Source organism: Chrysochloris asiatica, unplaced genomic scaffold, assembly GCF_000296735.1.
Source record: "Chrysochloris asiatica unplaced genomic scaffold, ChrAsi1.0 scaffold00016, whole genome shotgun sequence".
Classification (NCBI taxonomy): domain Eukaryota; kingdom Metazoa; phylum Chordata; class Mammalia; order Afrosoricida; family Chrysochloridae; genus Chrysochloris; species Chrysochloris asiatica.
The window spans coordinates 17,324,469-17,342,201 of record NW_006408534.1 but is presented as its reverse complement, the minus strand read 5'-3'; the positions used below and the strand labels follow the sequence as shown (position 1 = coordinate 17,342,201).

General features: G+C 37.8%; 1 protein-coding gene across 1 annotated transcript in view; it reads left to right on the top strand.

Annotated features, from left to right (window-relative positions):
• Nucleotides 1–17,733, top strand: part of UBXN2A (UBX domain protein 2A) — a 28,415-nt gene that overhangs the window by 2,911 nt on the left and 7,771 nt on the right. The window contains exons 3-5 of the mRNA XM_006835304.1: nucleotides 9,036–9,142; nucleotides 11,270–11,407; nucleotides 16,272–16,430. Of these exons, the coding sequence (XP_006835367.1) occupies nucleotides 9,036–9,142; nucleotides 11,270–11,407; nucleotides 16,272–16,430 (404 nt within the window). The remainder of the gene's footprint in view (nucleotides 1–9,035; nucleotides 9,143–11,269; nucleotides 11,408–16,271; nucleotides 16,431–17,733) is intronic.

Sequence of the window (17,733 nt, the reverse complement as noted above, 5' to 3'; positions counted from 1 at the left end):
CATTTTTCTTAATATAATTCAGTTTCTTGAATTTTTTGCTCAGTATACAGATTGAATAACTATAGTGAAAGAATACAACTTGGTGCACACTTCTCTTGTTTTTAAACCATTCAGTGTTCCTTTGTTTTGTTAGAACAACAACTGCTTCTTAGTCTACGTACAGGTTCCTGGTGAGCACAATTAAGTGTTCTAGAATATTCATTCTCTGCATTGTTGTTCATAGTTTGTCTTAATCCATATGACAAACCTTTGCGTAGTCAATAAAGCACAGGTAAACATCTCTGCTTTTAGCCAAGATCGATCTGACGTCATTTCACATCTGAATCTGAATCTGGCTTGATCCTTTGGCAGTTCCCTGTCAGTGTACTGTTGCAGCCATTTAAAAAGTTTTCTTGAGTAAAACTTAACTTGTATGCAATATTAACAATATTGTCCAATGATTTCTGCATTCCTTTGGGCCACCTCTGTTTGGAATGGGCACAGATATTGATCTCTTCCAATCAGTTGGCCAGGTAGATGTCTTCCCAATTTCTTGGCATATATAAGTGAGTGCCTCCAGTGCTGCATCAATTTGTTGAAAGATTTCTATTTGTATCCCATCAATTCTTGGAGCCTGCTTCTTTGCCAGTGCTTTCAGTGTACCTTGGACTTCTTCCTTTAGGATCATTGGCTCATGATCATATGTTGTTGTTGTTAAGTACCATGGAATCGGTTCCAACTCATAGTGACCCTGCACAGGGTTTCCGAGGCTGTACATCTTTACAGGAGCAGAACACCTCATCTTTCTCCTGTGGAACTGCTGGTAGTTTCAAACCGCTGACCTTGAGGTTGGCAGCCCAACTCGTAACCACTATGCTACCAGAGCTCCTTTCATATGCTACCTCTTAAAATGGCTGAACATGGACCATTTATTTTTCGTACACTCTGAGTTTTCCTTCCATCTTGTTTTGATGCTTTCTGCATCACTCAGTATTATGCCCATAGAATCCTTCAATATTGCATATCAGGGCTTGAATTGTTTTCTTCAGTTTCCTCAGCTTGAGGAATGCTGAGTGTGTTCTTAGGGAAAAAAAAAAAAAGCTGAGTGTGTTCTTTCCTTCTTGAGAAATGCTGAGCATGTTCTTCCCTTTTGGTTTTCTAACTCCAGGTCTTTGCACATTTTGTTGTAATAATTGACTTTCTTTTCTTGAGCTACTCTTTGAAATTTTGTTTTCAGCTCTTTTACCTCCTTATTTCTTCTATTTGTCTTAGCATCTCTTTGCTGGAGAAAATGTTTCAGAGTCTCTTCTGACATCCATTTTGGTGCTTTTCTTTCTTGTCTTCTTAATGACCTTTTTCTTTCTTCCTGTGTGATATATTTTTTGAGGGGTGGGGGGTGGGAATTTACACCAAAACACTCAGGAATATATAATCATTTAAACAACCAAAGGGCACATTCTGCAAGCTTGCCTCCTGGATGCCAGCAAACAGTCCTTCTGTTTCCATGAGCCTAGAGACTTCACCTGCCCCCTGTCTCCATATCCTCATCTCTGACTCCATCTCTGGTGTCACTGCTTCTCTGGATAGGGTCCCACATTCTGTTCTGTATGATACTCTTTTTTTTTTTTTTTTTTCAATAGAAGCAAATAACTGTATGATATTCTTGATGTCATCCAACAACTCTTCTGGCCTCTGGTCATTAGTGTCTATTTTATCAAATCTGTTTTTGAGATGATCTCTAAAGTCAGGTGGGACATGTTCAAGGTCATATTTTGTCACTCCTGGACTTGTTTTAATTTTCTTTAACTTCAGCCTGAACTTGTACAATAGCAACTGATGGTGTGTTCCACCGTCTACCCCTGGCCTTGGTTTTTTTTGTGTGTGTGGGGGGGAGGGGGTTTCCCCACAAATAAGATCTTTTATTTGTCACCATTAAAAGTCTGAATTTTAAAGAGATTCTTGAACTGGTGGCTCATAGCCATAATCTCGTTCAACTTTAGCACCTGTCTCATCTCCAGTAGCTTTTCCAGAACTACTGCCCTTACCATGAAGCTCCATAAGTTTTCCCAACTCAAACTTGGGCTTCTTCAGCATTTTTACTTTCCTAACAAACACATCATGGAGAGGGTAAATAGACTGGCAAGCCTTCTCGATGTCCTTTCCAATGCTGTCTGGAATCATTTTTTGACCACTTCTTTCAAGTCATTTGTCTGCACCTCTCGGGTCATGATTTCCATCATTTTCTTCCGGATTTGACGGACCTATTGGTGCTGAGCATAAGATGTCTTCCGAGTCTGGTTGTTGCATTTTTTAGTAAAACCAACACAGAACAGGCGAAGTAAATAACCGTCTGTAGTCTTGACATCAATGTGAGCTTCAATCATGGTCTGCCATTTTTTGACCATGGAGCACATTTTGTCACAGGTAAGATCCATGCCATGGAAGTTGGTCAAGCAGTTTTTGCCCTGAACATCCTCAGCAATTAGCTTGAATTTTCTAAATGCAACTTCATTGTTCTGCAGATCAGCAAAACTCACTTCAAAAACACGACCCTTAAGTCCATCAGATACAATTTTGGTTCCTTGAGTCCTTGTGACTAGTGTGTTCCCAATATTTCTTATATTGAACATAGCTGGTGCCTTCACCTCATACCAATCTTTCTTAGAAACTGGATCAACCACTTTCTTCTTGGCTCCTTTTTTGCCACCTTTTGTAAGGCGCTTGTTCTTGCCAACTGCCATGGTGCTACTCAGAGAGCCAAAAGGCCTTGGCCTTGTTTTGACTGATGATATAGAGTTTCTCCATCATCTCTTTGCACAGATGTAGTCAATTTGATTTCTGTGTATTCTATCTGGTGAGGGCCATATGTATAGTCATCTTTTATGGTGTTTTAAAAAAGTGTTTACAGTGAGTAATCCATTGGTCTTGCAAAATTCTATCATGCAATCTCCAGCATCATTTCTATCAATAAGGCCATATTTTCCAACTACTGATCCTTACTCTTTGTTTCCAACCTTTGCATTCCAATCACCAGTAATGATCAATACATCTTGATCACATGTTGGATCGATTTCACAATGAAGAAGTTGGTAGAATTCTTCTATTTCATCCTCACTGGCTTCAGTTTCATCTTCACTTGCTTTAGTGGTTGGTGCATAAGTTTGAATAATAATTGTATCAACTGGCCTGCCTTGTAGGCATATGGATATTATCCTATCACAGAAAGTATTGTACTTGAAGATACATCTTGAAATGTTCTTTTTGATGAATGTGATGTCATTCCTCTTCAATTTGACATTCCTGGCATAGTAAACCATGTGGTTGTCAGATTAAAAATTACCAGTAATTTTTTAAATTTAAATTTTTTTTTAAATTTTAGCTCACTAATGCTTAGGATGGAGTCCTGGTGAGGTGCTATTTGTTAGTGCGTTAGACTGCAAAGTCAGTTTGAACCACAAGATCAGTGGTTCAAGTTCACCAGCTGTTCCTAGGAAACGCTATACAGGGTCACTGTGAGTCTGAACTGACTCAACAGCACTTAACAACAGTGCCTAGGATATCCATGTGTATGTGTTCCATTTTATTTTTGACAACATCCAGTTTTCCTAGATTCATACATCATACAATCATATGTTCCTGTTATTAATTGATGTTTACAGCTCTTTATCCTCATTTTGAATTGTGCCCTATCAGCAAATGAAGGTCCTGAAAGCTTCATTGCATTCACTTATCACAATGAATTCTACTTTAAGGAGGCAGCTCTTTCCTAGTCATATTTTGAGTCCCTTCCAACTTGAGGACCTCAGCTACCAGCACTGTATCTGGCAATATTCTGGTGCACTTCATCATCTATAAGTATTTAATATTCTGGTGCTGACAGTGTCCCACTCCTATTCATAAGGTTTTCAGTGACTAAATACTCAGAAGTAGTCCATCTCTCATACTTCCTAGTCTGTGTTATTCTGAAAGCTAATCTGAAATTTGTCCACCATTAATGACACTGTTCATATTTAAAATACCAGTGACGTAGCTTCCAGAATCACAGCAACAAGCATGCCACCACAGTACGACACACTGACAGATGAGTGGTGGATGTTGTCTGTAGACACTGTATCGCAACCTGAGATTTGAATTTTTTCTTCAGTCCTGGTGCTGTAGGATAAGCACTAGACCACAATGTTGGTTTTAACCACAAGGTTAGCAGTTCAAACACACCACATCTGCTCCTTGGAAACCCTATACAGGGTAGCCATGAATTGGAACTGACTTGACAGCATTCAACAGCAACTACATAACTTGAGAAATGCTGAGTGTTTTTCCCTTTTGGTTATCTAACTCAAGGTTTTCACACATTTCATAATAATGTTCTGCTTTGTATTCTCGAACTGCCCTTTGAAATGTTTCTGTTCAGCTCTTTTACTTCCTCATTTCTTCCATTTGATTTAGGATCTCTACGCTGGAGAAGGAGCTCTGGTAGTGTAGTGGTTATAAGTCAGGCTGCTAATCTCAAGGTCAGCAGTTTGAAACTACCAGCTGTTCCACAGGAGTAAGATTAGGCTTTCTGCTCCCATAAAGATTTACAGCCTCAGAAACTCTATGTAGGGTTACTGTGAGTTGGAATCAACTCCGTGGCACATAACCAAACAACCAACCAAGCTGGAGTGCAAGTTTCAGGGTTTCTTCTGACATCCATTTTGGTCCTTTCTTTCTTTACTCTTGTTAATAATCTTTTGCTTTTTTCATGTATGTTGTTCTTAATGTCACCCTCAATTTTTCTGGTCTTCCATCATTGGTGCCTAATACATCAAATTTGTTCTTGAGATAGTCTCTAAATTCCGATGGAATATATTCAAATTATATTTTGGCTCTGGTGCTTTTGTTTTCAATTTCTTCAGCTTTAAACTCAGCTTGCATTGTGAGCAATTGATGATCTGTTCCACATTTGCATCCTTGTCTTGTTTTGGCAGATGATATTAAGTTTCCCCATTGTCTCTTCCTACAGATCCAGTCAGTTTAAGTCCTATGTATTCCAGCTGGTGAGATCACCTGTATAGTCACTATTAATGTTGTTTAAAAAAACGTATATGCTATTAATATGTCATTGGTCTTACAAATTCTATTATGCAATTTCCAGCGTTGTTTCTGTCTCCAACAACATACTTTCCAACTGCTGATCCTTTCACTTTGTTTCCAACTTTTGCGTTACAATCACCAGTAGTTGCCAGAGCATCTTGATTGCAAGTTTGATAAATTTCAGACTGAAGAAGTTGGTAGAATTCTTCAAGCTCATCATTACTAGCTTTAGTGGTTGGTGTGTAAATTTGAATCACAGTGGCATTAACTGGTTTTTCTTGTTCACGTATGGTTATTATCCTGTCACAGACAGCATTGTACTTCAACTTAAATCTTGAGATGTTCTTTTTGATGATGACTGTGACACTATTATGCTTCAATTTGTTCTTCCTGACATAGTAAACCTTATGATTGTTGAATTCAAAATGGCCTATGCCAGTCCATTTCGGTTCACTAATATCTAGAATATGGATCGTTATACATTCCATTTCATTTTGACAACTTATAGTTTTCCTAGATTCATGCTTCATATATTCCATGTTCTGATTATTAGTGGATGTTTGCAGCTATTTCTTCTCATTTTCAGATGTGCTATATTGGCAAATTAAGTTCCTGAAAGCTCAGTTCATCCACATTCACTGTAGCCAAGTCTGCTTTGAGGAGGCAGTTTTTTCCTAGCTGTATTTTGAGCACCTTCCGAGCTGAAAGATTCATCTTTTGGCAATATTACTTAACAGTGTTCCACTGCTATTCATAAGATTTTCAGTGGCTAAGGCCTGGAGGATCAGTACTGAACTGCAAACCACAGGGTCAGTGGTTCAAACCTACCAGCTGCTCCTTGGAAATCCTACACAGGGTTACTGTGAGTCGGAACCGACTCAACAGCACTTAACAACAACCATTCAAAAGTGGTCTGCCTCTCCTTCCCAGTTTGTCTTAGTCTGGAAGTTAAGTATCTAACAACCCTGCTGGTATTTAAAATACCAGTGGCATAGCTTCCAGCATCACAGCAACATTTAAACAACCACAATATGACAAATTGACAGATGATTGGTGGTTGTTGTATAGTATAACTTGAGGGACGTTTTGTGACCTGTGAGACAGGTTTCTCCCACCAACATTTTCAGCTTCTCAAATTTCTTAGGAAGCTGTATCTGCTGCTGATTGTCAGAGACCTGCACAACTGTGTGAATATGAAGACAACAGGCCTCACCTCACTCTTCCAGTTCTACAGTGTCCATTTTGGGGACGTATTGTATCAAAAACCGTATTACCTGAAAAAAAACTGTTATTTCCCTTATGTCAGCATGCCAACCATTATTGAAAACAAATAGTATTAGCAAAAAGTTCAAAGCATCCTCCTCCCTCAGATTGTGTTTACTCTTCCTAGGAAGCCTCTGTTTGGCCTTAAATGTGTCGCTCCATGTCTTCATGTCTCTTGGGCTAAACTGTGAACTTCTAGAGGGCAAGGACAGCACCTTGATCATTTCTCTCCAGCTCAGTGCCGTGTACAAAGCGGACCCTCAGCTCCTAACTCTGATGCTGTGCTCTTTACCATTGGGTTGATTCCAACCCCACATGTGTCAGAGTACAGTTCCACAATATAAAGTTTTCCATTGCTGTACTATTTAAGAAACAGGCTGCCAGACCTTTCTTCTGAGGTGCTGCTGGGTGCATTTAAACAGCTAACCTTATGGTTGGTAGCTGAGTAGATAACTATTTCTACCACCCAACGATTCTCATAAGGCTCTTCTAACCTGGGAGGTCAGAGAGTAATCAGCCAGAGACTAAACATTCAGTTGCCTCACCCCTGTAAATGGTTATGGGGAGCAGTTAGATTCTCTATGGCCCAGATATGGCAGTGGAGACACCCACAAGCTGAAGATCCTGTTACCCTAACTCTTCCACATGGATCCTTGTTAGTGCAGCCAATCCTACTTTCATGTATTGAATCCAATCCATTTACCACATCGATAACCTCTGCAGAAATACATTCAAAGCAGAAAGGGCCAGTGGTTAATTGTGGACTCTGGACCCACATTCCATAGACTCAAGCTTTATCTCTTACTTAGCTTTCTGTGTTTCTATTTCCCCATCTATAAAATATTAGCAACCTGACAAAGCTGTTGACATAAAGAAGAATCTTTTAAACAGTGTTTAGTACATACTAAGATACATTTAAATATATATGTGTGTGTGTGTGTGTGTGTGTGTGTGTAATATAACGGTCCTGGTGTAGCACTATAGTATAAGCACTGGACTGCTAACAGCAAGGTTTGCAGTTCAAACCCACTAGCCGCTCCTCAGCAACCCTATACAGGTTCACTATAAGCCAGAACTAACTCAACGGCACTTAACAGCAGCAGAAACCAAGACACATGTATTTACGTGTTGTTGTCATTAGAAGTCCTGGGGTGGCTCTGTAGGATAAGCATTGGACTGCTAACCAAAGGTTGACTGTTCCAGCCTACCAGCCGCTCCTTGGAAACCCTATACTGGGTCTCTGTGATATGTATGATCATAATAACAGCATAAACCAGACAACCAAACTCACTGCCATGGAGTCACTTTTGACTCATAGCAACCCTTCATAGAATTTCTAAGACTGTCAAGTAGACAGCTTTTATCTTTCTCCCACAGAGTGGCTGGTGGTTTCTGGCATATTTGTTGCTGAATGTTAAGATTGGTGGTTTATAGCATACATGTTGTTACATATATGTGGAATGAAGAAAATGAATGTTAGCGACCCTCTGCAAGGTTGCTTTGAGTCGGAACTAACTCGAGGGCATTTCACAACAAAGACAGTTGTGGGGCTCTGAAGTTTAATAAGGAGCTCTGTTACCGTAGTGGTTAAGAGTCGGGCTGCTAACCTCAAGGTCAGCAGTTCAAAACTACCAGCCGTTCCATGGGAGAAAGATGAGGTTTTCTGCTCCCATAAAAATTTACAGCCTTGTAAACCCTATGTAGGGTCACTCTGAGTCAGAATCAACTCCAGGGCACACCCCTACCACCAAGAGTCTACTATCTTCTGCTACCGTTTTTTAGTCCATTTGTGTTAAGCCTGAAGCATCCCTGCCTTCTGCTGTTTTTCTGAACCCCTCTAGGTTTATTATTAACTTGTCTTGCAATTTTGGTATAATGAGTAAATAAATATTGTTCTTGTACTCTAAATAAGACATTGGCAGATGCAGTACTGATGGTATCCATCCTTCACTGATATTTTATATTTGAAGGAATGTTGTTGCTGTTAAGTGCCTTCAGGTGATCTGTTTTCTGAATTATAGCAACCCAGTATAGGGCTTCTAGTCTTTGCAGGAGTAGAGAGCCTCATCTTTCTCCCACATAGCAGCTGGTGGGCTCAAACTGCCAACTGTGTGGTTCACAGTCCAGTGCTTATCATATGGAGCCACTGTGCTCCCACTTGAAGGACTAGCCCTTAATTAATTTGTCATAGTCGCTTTCCTGTGCCTCACTCCTCCAAATACATTATTCTTAATTTTTGAAGTCCTTTTCTAACTGTTGTAAAGTCTGTTCTGGACATAAGGCTTCATTTAAAAATACTGACACATAATGTATACATTATGTATGTATGTATACATACACATTAGTTTTTACATTTCATGTTTGGAAGATTGCTATTAAGAATGATAGCACGAGTGATGCCTGAGATGGAGGCAGAGACAATGACGTGGAGAGATGGAGCAGTTGGGGACTTTAGACACAGAGATGGAGAGGGGCTGTGTGCTGACGACAGGGGGGCAGGCTTGTAGTGTATACCCTTTGATTGGTTGATGATGCATGGAGGGGATTATAACCAATGAAACAATACACGATAGGATGAATGTAAAACTAATGTTCTCCCATGTAAACTATCACATAATTTACAATAAAACATTTTAAAAAATGATAGCACGAGTTATATAAAATATTTTAAAGCTACAACATTATATTAGTATCATGTTTTGTTTCTTACTGCTTTGCAGGTAGATATAAATATAAAATTATGGAAAAATGGATTCACAGTCAATGATGATTTCAGAAGTTATTCTGATGGTGCAAGTCAGCAGTTTCTGAACTCCATCAAAAAGGGGTGAGTAATCATTGTAAACAGGAGCATATTTCATATAGAAGAATCCTTTCTTATATTCATAGAGCTCAACTTGCATATGAGCAATCGAGGTCTGCCCTGGCCTTGTTTTGGCTGATGATATGGAGCTTTTCCATCATCTCTTTCCACAGATATAGTCAATTTGATTTCTGTGTATTCTATTTGGTGAGGTCCATGTGTATAGTCGTCTTTTAGTTTTAAAAAGGTATTTGCAATGAAGAAATCATTGGTCTTGCAAAGTCTATCATGAGATCTCCAGCACCATTTCTATCATCAAGGCCTCATTTTCCAACTACTGATCCTTCCTCTTGGTTTCCAACCTTTGTATTCCAATCATCAGTATTTATCAATATATCTTGATTGTTTGTTGGATCAATTTCAGGCTGAAAAAGTTGATAGAATTCTTAAATTTTGTCATCACCCACTATAGTGGTTATTGCATACATTTGAAAAATAGTGGTATTAACTGGTCTTCCTTGTAGGCATTTGGATACTATCCTATCACAGACAACATTGTATTTCAAAGTCGTGAAATACTCTTTTTGATGATGATTATGTCACTTTTCACCTTCAGTTGGTCATTCTCGGTATGTTGTTGTTGTTAAGTGCCATCGAGTCGATTCCGACCCATAGTGACCCTGTGTAAGGTTTCCAAGGAGTAGCTGGTGAGCTTGAACTGCCAACCTTGCAGTTCAAATGGCTTTGCAGTCTGGCGTATTAATCCACAGCACCACACAAATTCAGAATGGCCAATTCTAGTCAATTTCTGCTCACTAATGCCTAGAATGGACTCCTGGTGTGGCGCTGTAGGATCAGTACTGGACTGTGAGCCACAGGGTCAATGGTTCAAACCCACCAGCTACTCTATGGAAACACTATACTGGGTCGCTATGAGTCAGAACCGACTTGACAGCACTTAACAAAGCCTAGAATTTTTTATGCATTCCATTTCATTTTTAACAAATTCAAGTTTTCCTAGCTTCATAGTTCATAGATCTCATGTTGTAATTAATGATAGATGCTTGCATTTGTTTCTCCTCATTTTTACTTATGCCATATCAGCAAATGAAAGTTCCAAAAGCTTTACTCCATTTTGTCAATACAGTCAACTCTACTTTGAGGAGGCAGCTCTTCCCCAGTCATATTTTGAGTTCCTTCCAACCTGAGGGGCTCAGCTAAAAGCACTGTATCTCACAGTATCCTGGTGCTGTTCATAATGTTTCAGTATTCAATATATTGGTGCTGCCTGACAGTGTTCCACTGCTATTCATAAGGTTTTCAGTGACTAAACATTCGGAAGTAGTCCACCTCTCTCTTCTCCTAGTCTCTCTTGTTCTGGAAGCGCTGGTGAAACTTGTCCACCATGGGCAACCCTACTGACATTCAAAATTCCAGTACCATAACTTCTAGCATCACAGCAACACACAAGCCAGTACAGTATGACAAACTAATAGACAAGTGGTGGTCAAAAGTCCATAACATACAACGAGTATTTCTTCTACCCCTGGTATATACCATACACTATTCCTGAAATTGGACCGTGTTTGTGATCAGCAGAGGTATAATTCCAGCATTCTTGGTCCTTACATTATTCAAAAGAGAGGCATCAATGTACACTACACACACCTCCTGTTTGGAGGTCAAGTCCTAACTATATTACTTTAATTTCTTTGATAAGAGGATGAAATGTGGAAATAATTTTTTAAAAAATTTTTGATGCTTTTTACTTTTGTTGTTTCTTAGAGTAGATGTCTATTTTCATTCAAAAATTGAAATGAGAGTTTGATAATTTGGTAGCACTTTTAAGTCCTATTTTGGCACCTATAAAGGTCATTCTTTAAATTTAGCAGTGTATAGTTATCAAATATTTATGGTTGTGTTGCTGCTAGAAAACTCATCTATGCATGAATTTATAGTCATAAAAATTACTCTTTGAGTGTTGAATATTATTTAATTATTGTTACTTTTTAAATTAAAACTTTTTTAATGGTGTGGACTCTTTATTTCTCAGCATTATCCAGTTCTTCCTTTGCCTATTTAATATGTTTTTCAAAGAAAGAGAAGATATACTAGAAACTTCACTTTTATTCATTTTTATTTTCTTTCAAGGGAATTACCTTTAGAATTAGAGGGGATTTTTGATAAAGAAGAGGTAGATGTTAAAGTTGAAGATAAGAAGAATGAAGTATTTGTGTCAACAAAGCCTGTCTTCCAGCCCTTCTCAGGACAGGGTCACAGATTGGGAAGGTGAGTAGGCTCATCTGTGTAGACTGTATGTGTAGAGCTTAACTCTTCTTCATTGGGAGTAAGATTATGTTCACTTTTATGAGTGCTCATAAGTCATATTTGTTAAGTGTCATTGAGTCAGTTCCTACCCATAGGATTTCCACAGAGCAGTAGGTGGGTTTGAACCACCAACCTTGTGGTTGGCAGTCCAGTGCTTATCCTACAGCGCCACACTTGGATTCCCAAGTCATATTTACCTTAGTGTAAATTATTATATGCTAGCAGTGGCTGCAGGATAATGCACTGGGCCACAAAATTGGTTTGAACCAAAAGGTAGGCAGTTCAAGCTCACCATCCATTCCTATACAGGGTCACTATGAGTGAGAACCAACTCGACAGCACTTCACAACAACAATAACAAGCATTGCACTATAAAATCATGGAGGCCTTTTAGTTTCATCAAATTATAATGGTTTATCAGGGACATAAGCAGTATTGGTTGAATAAATCCTTTTCTTGCCCTTATACCAGCCACTTAAGCTTTTCTAATGATTTTGCTGAGTATATATCCTTGTTTAATTATTAGGGGTATCTCCATATAGGGAAGAAACAATAGTGATGAGAGTTGAAGATGCTTAGATTCAATTGGTCCAAAAGACTGATGGTACATGTAGACATCAGTCTCCATAACTCTGACACCAGAAGAGCTAGATGGTGCCCGGCTGCTACTACCAACTGGTCTGAAAAGGATCACATTAAAAGGTCCTGGATGTGGAATAGGAGAAAATGTGGGGCAAAGCTCAAAATTATTTTAAAAAACAAAGAGACTGGAGGAACCCGAGACTGTGGCCCTTGACCACCCTTCAGGTCTGGAAAGGTGGCCCAGTTTTCAGCCAAGCAGTTGATAGGTATATAGGAGGGACAGCCACACTAGTAAGGTATGTTCACCATGGAATCATTAATCATTCAAAATCAAAAGGTCAGCTTTTACCTAAGGACAGAATTGAGAAGGGATGGGAAGGAGGTGGAATGGAAATAGGGACCACAGGGAGGAAGTCAGATAACTTTTGTTGCATGCAGGGGATTGCAATCATTGAGATTAAACAAAGGGTATGATTTGTTGAATGTAAAACTGATGATCTTGTCTGTAAACCTTTACTTAATTCAAAATTAAATGTTTAAAAATAAATAAATAACCTCCATATACTTGCAATACTCCATTTGTGTAGTTAGTATACCAATATGCTGTGAGTGTGTGTGTGTGACACACAGAGATACAACATTGAAGCTATAATGTTCTCATATAAGTTCATCACATAAGCTATGCTTATAGTCTGCATAATCTTAATTTCCAAAATTCATTATTAATGCAAGGTTAAAATAGTTTTTAATATTTTATGTATATGTTCTTATTTAATAAAATTTTGTTTTTGTATTGGTAAGTACCATCAAGTTGGTTCTGACTCATAGCGACCCTGTATAGGGTTTTGGAAGAGTAGCAGTTGAGTTTGAACCACCTACCTTACAGTTCAAACCAACCTTGCTGTCTGGTGCTTATCATACAGTGCCATAAATTTACAGGAGTCATATTCCTCATAGTTTTGGATTCTTGTTTAATACTTGAGCAGATTTGAAGAAACCTGATAGAAACAATGTTGTCAATGCTTTGTGATGTTTAAGCCTTAAAAAGCATTGTAAATACTATAGTTATGTATTTGCCTTTGACTATTTCAATTTATATCCCTACTTGTTTTTGGTCCTTTATACTGAGAAAATAATTGATGATTTTCATTTTAAGAAACTTGCTATCAAGTTTCTGTGATGTAATAGGCAATTCAGTTTAAAGAGAATGAATCTTTAAATATATATGCTTATATCACCAACACAATTGTTTTGTCAAAACACAATAATTAGTTACAACTACTTTTTTAGTCTATAACCCCACCCAGTTATTTTCTGGAGTTAAAATTTCATTGATTTCTTCCCATGATATCACCCTTGCCCCTTTTTACTGAAATCTTTTGCTTTAGTTACTGAAATTGCTTTTTTTCAGTATATTAATATGACAGAAACTTTAATACAAACATTTTAATAATGTATGACAATTTGATTGGCATTTGAAAGCTCTGTACTAAATTTGAGTTTTATAAGCTTAAACTGTGCTTAGTTTTTATTTTTAGGCTTCTATAAATTATCTGTATAAAATTTTGTATGTTTTTCTAAAGTATTATTTGGAAACACTAATATTTTACTTTCAGAGCCATGTATCAAAGCATTGCAACTGTCTAGAATATAGCTAAAATCACCAAAATAAAGCTAACCAGCTCAGAGAAGCCCAAAACTATGCTCTAAAGCTCATGTTCTTTATTCCTTGAACAACCATTTTAGACATCATTAGGAATTGCTTTTATTTTTTTCACTCAGTTTTGTTGTTACTGTTTTTACTGTTATGTACCATCAAGTCGGTTCCAACTCATAGCGACCCCGTATAGGGTTTCCAAAGAGCAGCTGGTGAGTTTGAGCTGCTGACCTTGTGGTCGAGTGAATATCCTACTAGATGCTAGTTTTTCATCTAACTACAGATAAGACCCAGCAAATCAGAAATAGAAGGGAAATTGCTTATGTATGAGACCAAGGTGCCTACCCTGCTTTTGATGATATACATTGACACTATAATTAACATAAAAATGACTAGATTCTGTTTTATATTCTCTGTTTAATACAGATGTATGTAAAACAATTTAGATTCTTATCTTTGGCATATAAAAATCTAATCTTAAAAACTTACTAATGGATGAATTTAAATTTACATAAATTTACAGTGATACATATATAAAATTATATATATATTATATATAAATAAAATAATTCAGTAAAAATTTAAGTGCTATCACTTATGAGGCACTATTTTAGATATTTTCTGTTGGTCCATCTAACTGCTTCCTGCTCTTTTAAGTCACAGCACTTAGTAGTTACTGCAGAGTTATTCTAACTCATGGCAACCCCAAGTTTGTAAAGTAGAATTGCTTCATAGGTTCTCAAGAAGGTAAATTGACCTAGTCTTTCAGAAGCAGATTTTCAGACCTGCCCACCAGGGTACCTTCAAATGGATTCAAACTACCAACCTTTCAGGTTGTTGTTTTTGAGTGCCATCAAGTTAGTTCCAACTTACAGCAACCCCATATAGGGTTTCCAAGGAGCACCTGGTGGGTTTGAACCACTGACCTTGTTATCAGTCTAGTACTTATCATGCAGCATCACCTGTAGTGGAGCACTTAGCATTTTGTGGCACCCAGAGTAGGGTAGTGGTTACGAATCGGGCTGCTAACCTCAAGGTCAGCAGTTCGAAACTACCAGCCATTCCGTAGGAGAAAGATGAGGCTTTCTGCTCCTATAAAGATTTATAGCCTCGGAAACCCTGTACAGGGTCATTATGAGTTGGAACCAACTCCATGGTACTTAACAACAACCCCCATTTCTGGCAATATACTTTCAGTGTAATTAAATTCAGTCATTTATTATTCAGTTTAATATGTATTCATTGCCTATGTATACATGCCAAACATTGTGTTGTCCATACTGTTGTTAAGTGTGGTGAAGTTGGATTTGACACATTGTGCAACCCTGTGTAGGGTTCTGACTCATAGCAGCCCCTGTATAGGGTTTCCAAAGAGCGGTGGGTGAGTTTGAACCACCAACCTTATGGTTCAAATGATCTTGCAGTTCAGTGTATCAGTTTCATAAACTGTATAGGATTTCCAAGGAATGGCTGATGGGTTTGAAATGCCGACCTTTTGGTTAGCAGTCTAGTGCTTATTCTACATAGCCACACCATTGCCTCCTGGTAAAGTAGAGAGTGAATGAAAAAGAGGGTGACCAGTGAGATGAATTGGCATGGTGGCTGCAACTGTAGGGTCAAACGTAGTAACTGTGAGGATGGCACAGGACCAGACAGTGAGTATTTCATTCTATTGTATTTAATTAAAAACTTTTAGCGGTCTGCATTGTTATGATAGATTTAGGATAAAATTTCTTTTCAACTTTTTAGTAGGTCTCTTTTCATCTGTATTTATTATTTACAGTTGTTCTCAGGGGCGGGGGAGGGGAAAACTCCATCTTGATGTATGTAAATACTATAGAACTCATTATTAAATCTTAAAACAGAATTAAAGACAAGACAAAAATAAACAGATCACCATGGTGCAGGCAATCATCGCTGTGACACCATGGTGAATTCTAAAGTTCTGTCTCCAAGAGGTGACCTTTTACAGGGCACATAAGCATGCCGGACCTATGGAAGCTATACATAGCAACTCTGTAAATCGTTTCTGTGGAGTGAGTGGTGGGTTTGAACTGCTGACCTTATAGTTAGCAGTCCAGTGCTTAACCTACAGCACTATACCAGGACTCAGAGCAGGGAGTTGACTGTTGTAAATAGGAGAACTTATAGATTGTCTCTGAGGGTCTAGTGGAAAGACATCAGACCAGGTGACTATTAAGGGGTTCATGCTCAGGAAAGCTCCAAGAAGGGAGTATTGCTTATTCCTGAGCTGGCTGAAGGAAGTGGCCTAAAACTCACTTTCAGGTGCATTGTTTCTAACTGGCAGTTCAACTGTTAGGTGCAGTAATTCACAGGTAAAATGTTTTCAGATTTTTTCTCTAAAGCACAGTATTTATATTTATATATCTCAGTTTTACTATGAGTACGTTTTTTCTAGATTCCAATACGTGAATTCATGATTTATAAAAGGCTTCACACAGCTATTGCTATTGTTGTTAGTTGTTGAATATACTTAATGTAAAAATTTGTATAGTAATTGTTTAATGGCACAGTTCTGCTCAATGGAAAAACATGTGTCTGCTTTTGTTTTTTGGGCTTTCTTAGTGCCACACCAAAAATTGTTTCCAAAGCTAAGAGTACTGAAGTTGAGAATAAAAGCAATTTGTCTGCTGTCCCATTAAATAGTTTGGAACCCATCACTAACATCCAAATCTGGTTAGCCAATGGGAAAAGGATTGTCCAGAAATTTAACATTTCTCATAGGTGAGTTTTCCATTTCAATACTTATCTGATTGTTTTCCAAGTTTAAACTTAATTTTTTTTTTCAGTTTAGTTTAAAGTTGCTTTTAAAAATTAACTAAGAGTTTTAATAAACAGTTCTCTAAACATAATGCATCAAGACAATGTAAATTCTTAGAGAGTATTAAAATATTTCAGTCTGCGATTAATTTTTCAGCTGTGTAAGTTTTAAATAATTATTTTTAAATGTTTTATTCTTACTTTAGCATTTTATGTTAATTATAGAAAATGAAGTAAATTACTGTAAGCAACTGCAGTTACTTTAAATTCCAACACACAAGATAATCACTTTTATCAGTTTAATGTATTTTTCCAGTATTTTGTCACTTCATGTTTTTTACAAAATGTAACCGAAAGTAAGTATATGGTTTTCCCTCTGAAAGGTATTTTTTTCATCATTTGGGAGAAATGTTAAAGTATCAATATATGTGTTAAAAATCATAAAAATGAAATTTATACGTAAGATTTACTCTGAACAGTTATTTTATATTCATTTATCAGAGCCAAACCACTGCTGCTGAATTGTTTCAGACTCATAGTGATCCTATAGAAAAGAGTAGAATGGCCCCATAGGTTTCCCGAGGCTGTAAATCTTTATGGAAGATCACTACCACATCTTTCTCCCATGGAGTTGCTGGTAGGTTCAAACTACCAACCCGAGCACTTAACCATCACTCTAATAATCCTCCTTGTATAAAGAAAAGAGGAGGGAGAAATACAAGTAGTCTCCCACTTAAAACATATTTTAGTTGCAATGAACCACACTTGATGCCATCCAGTTTTGCTTTTTGTACATTTTATCATTAATAAGGAGTCCTGGTGTGGCACTGTGGGCTAATGCGCTAGACTGCAAAGTTGTTTTGAACCACAAAGTTGGCAGTTCAAGCTGTTCCTTGGAAACCCTATGCAGGGTAGCTATAGGTAGTAACCGACTCAGTGACACTTAACAACAACAACAACATCATCCATAAAATGTTGCAGTATGTAATTTGCTAATGTTAACCATTTTCAGACGTTCAGTTTTTTTATTTACTATTCAAAACTGTAAGATTTATGCTCTTATTGTTGTGTGATACCATCTAGCTGGTTCTGACTCATAGAAAACCTCTGTACAACAGAATGAGACACTGCCTGGTTCTGTGCCAACCTCACAATTGTTGTTACACTTGAGCCCATTGCTGCTGCCACTGTGCCAGTTCATCTCATTGGGGGGTCTTCCTCTTTTTTACAATGCCCTCTACTTTACCAAGTATGATGTCCTTCTCCA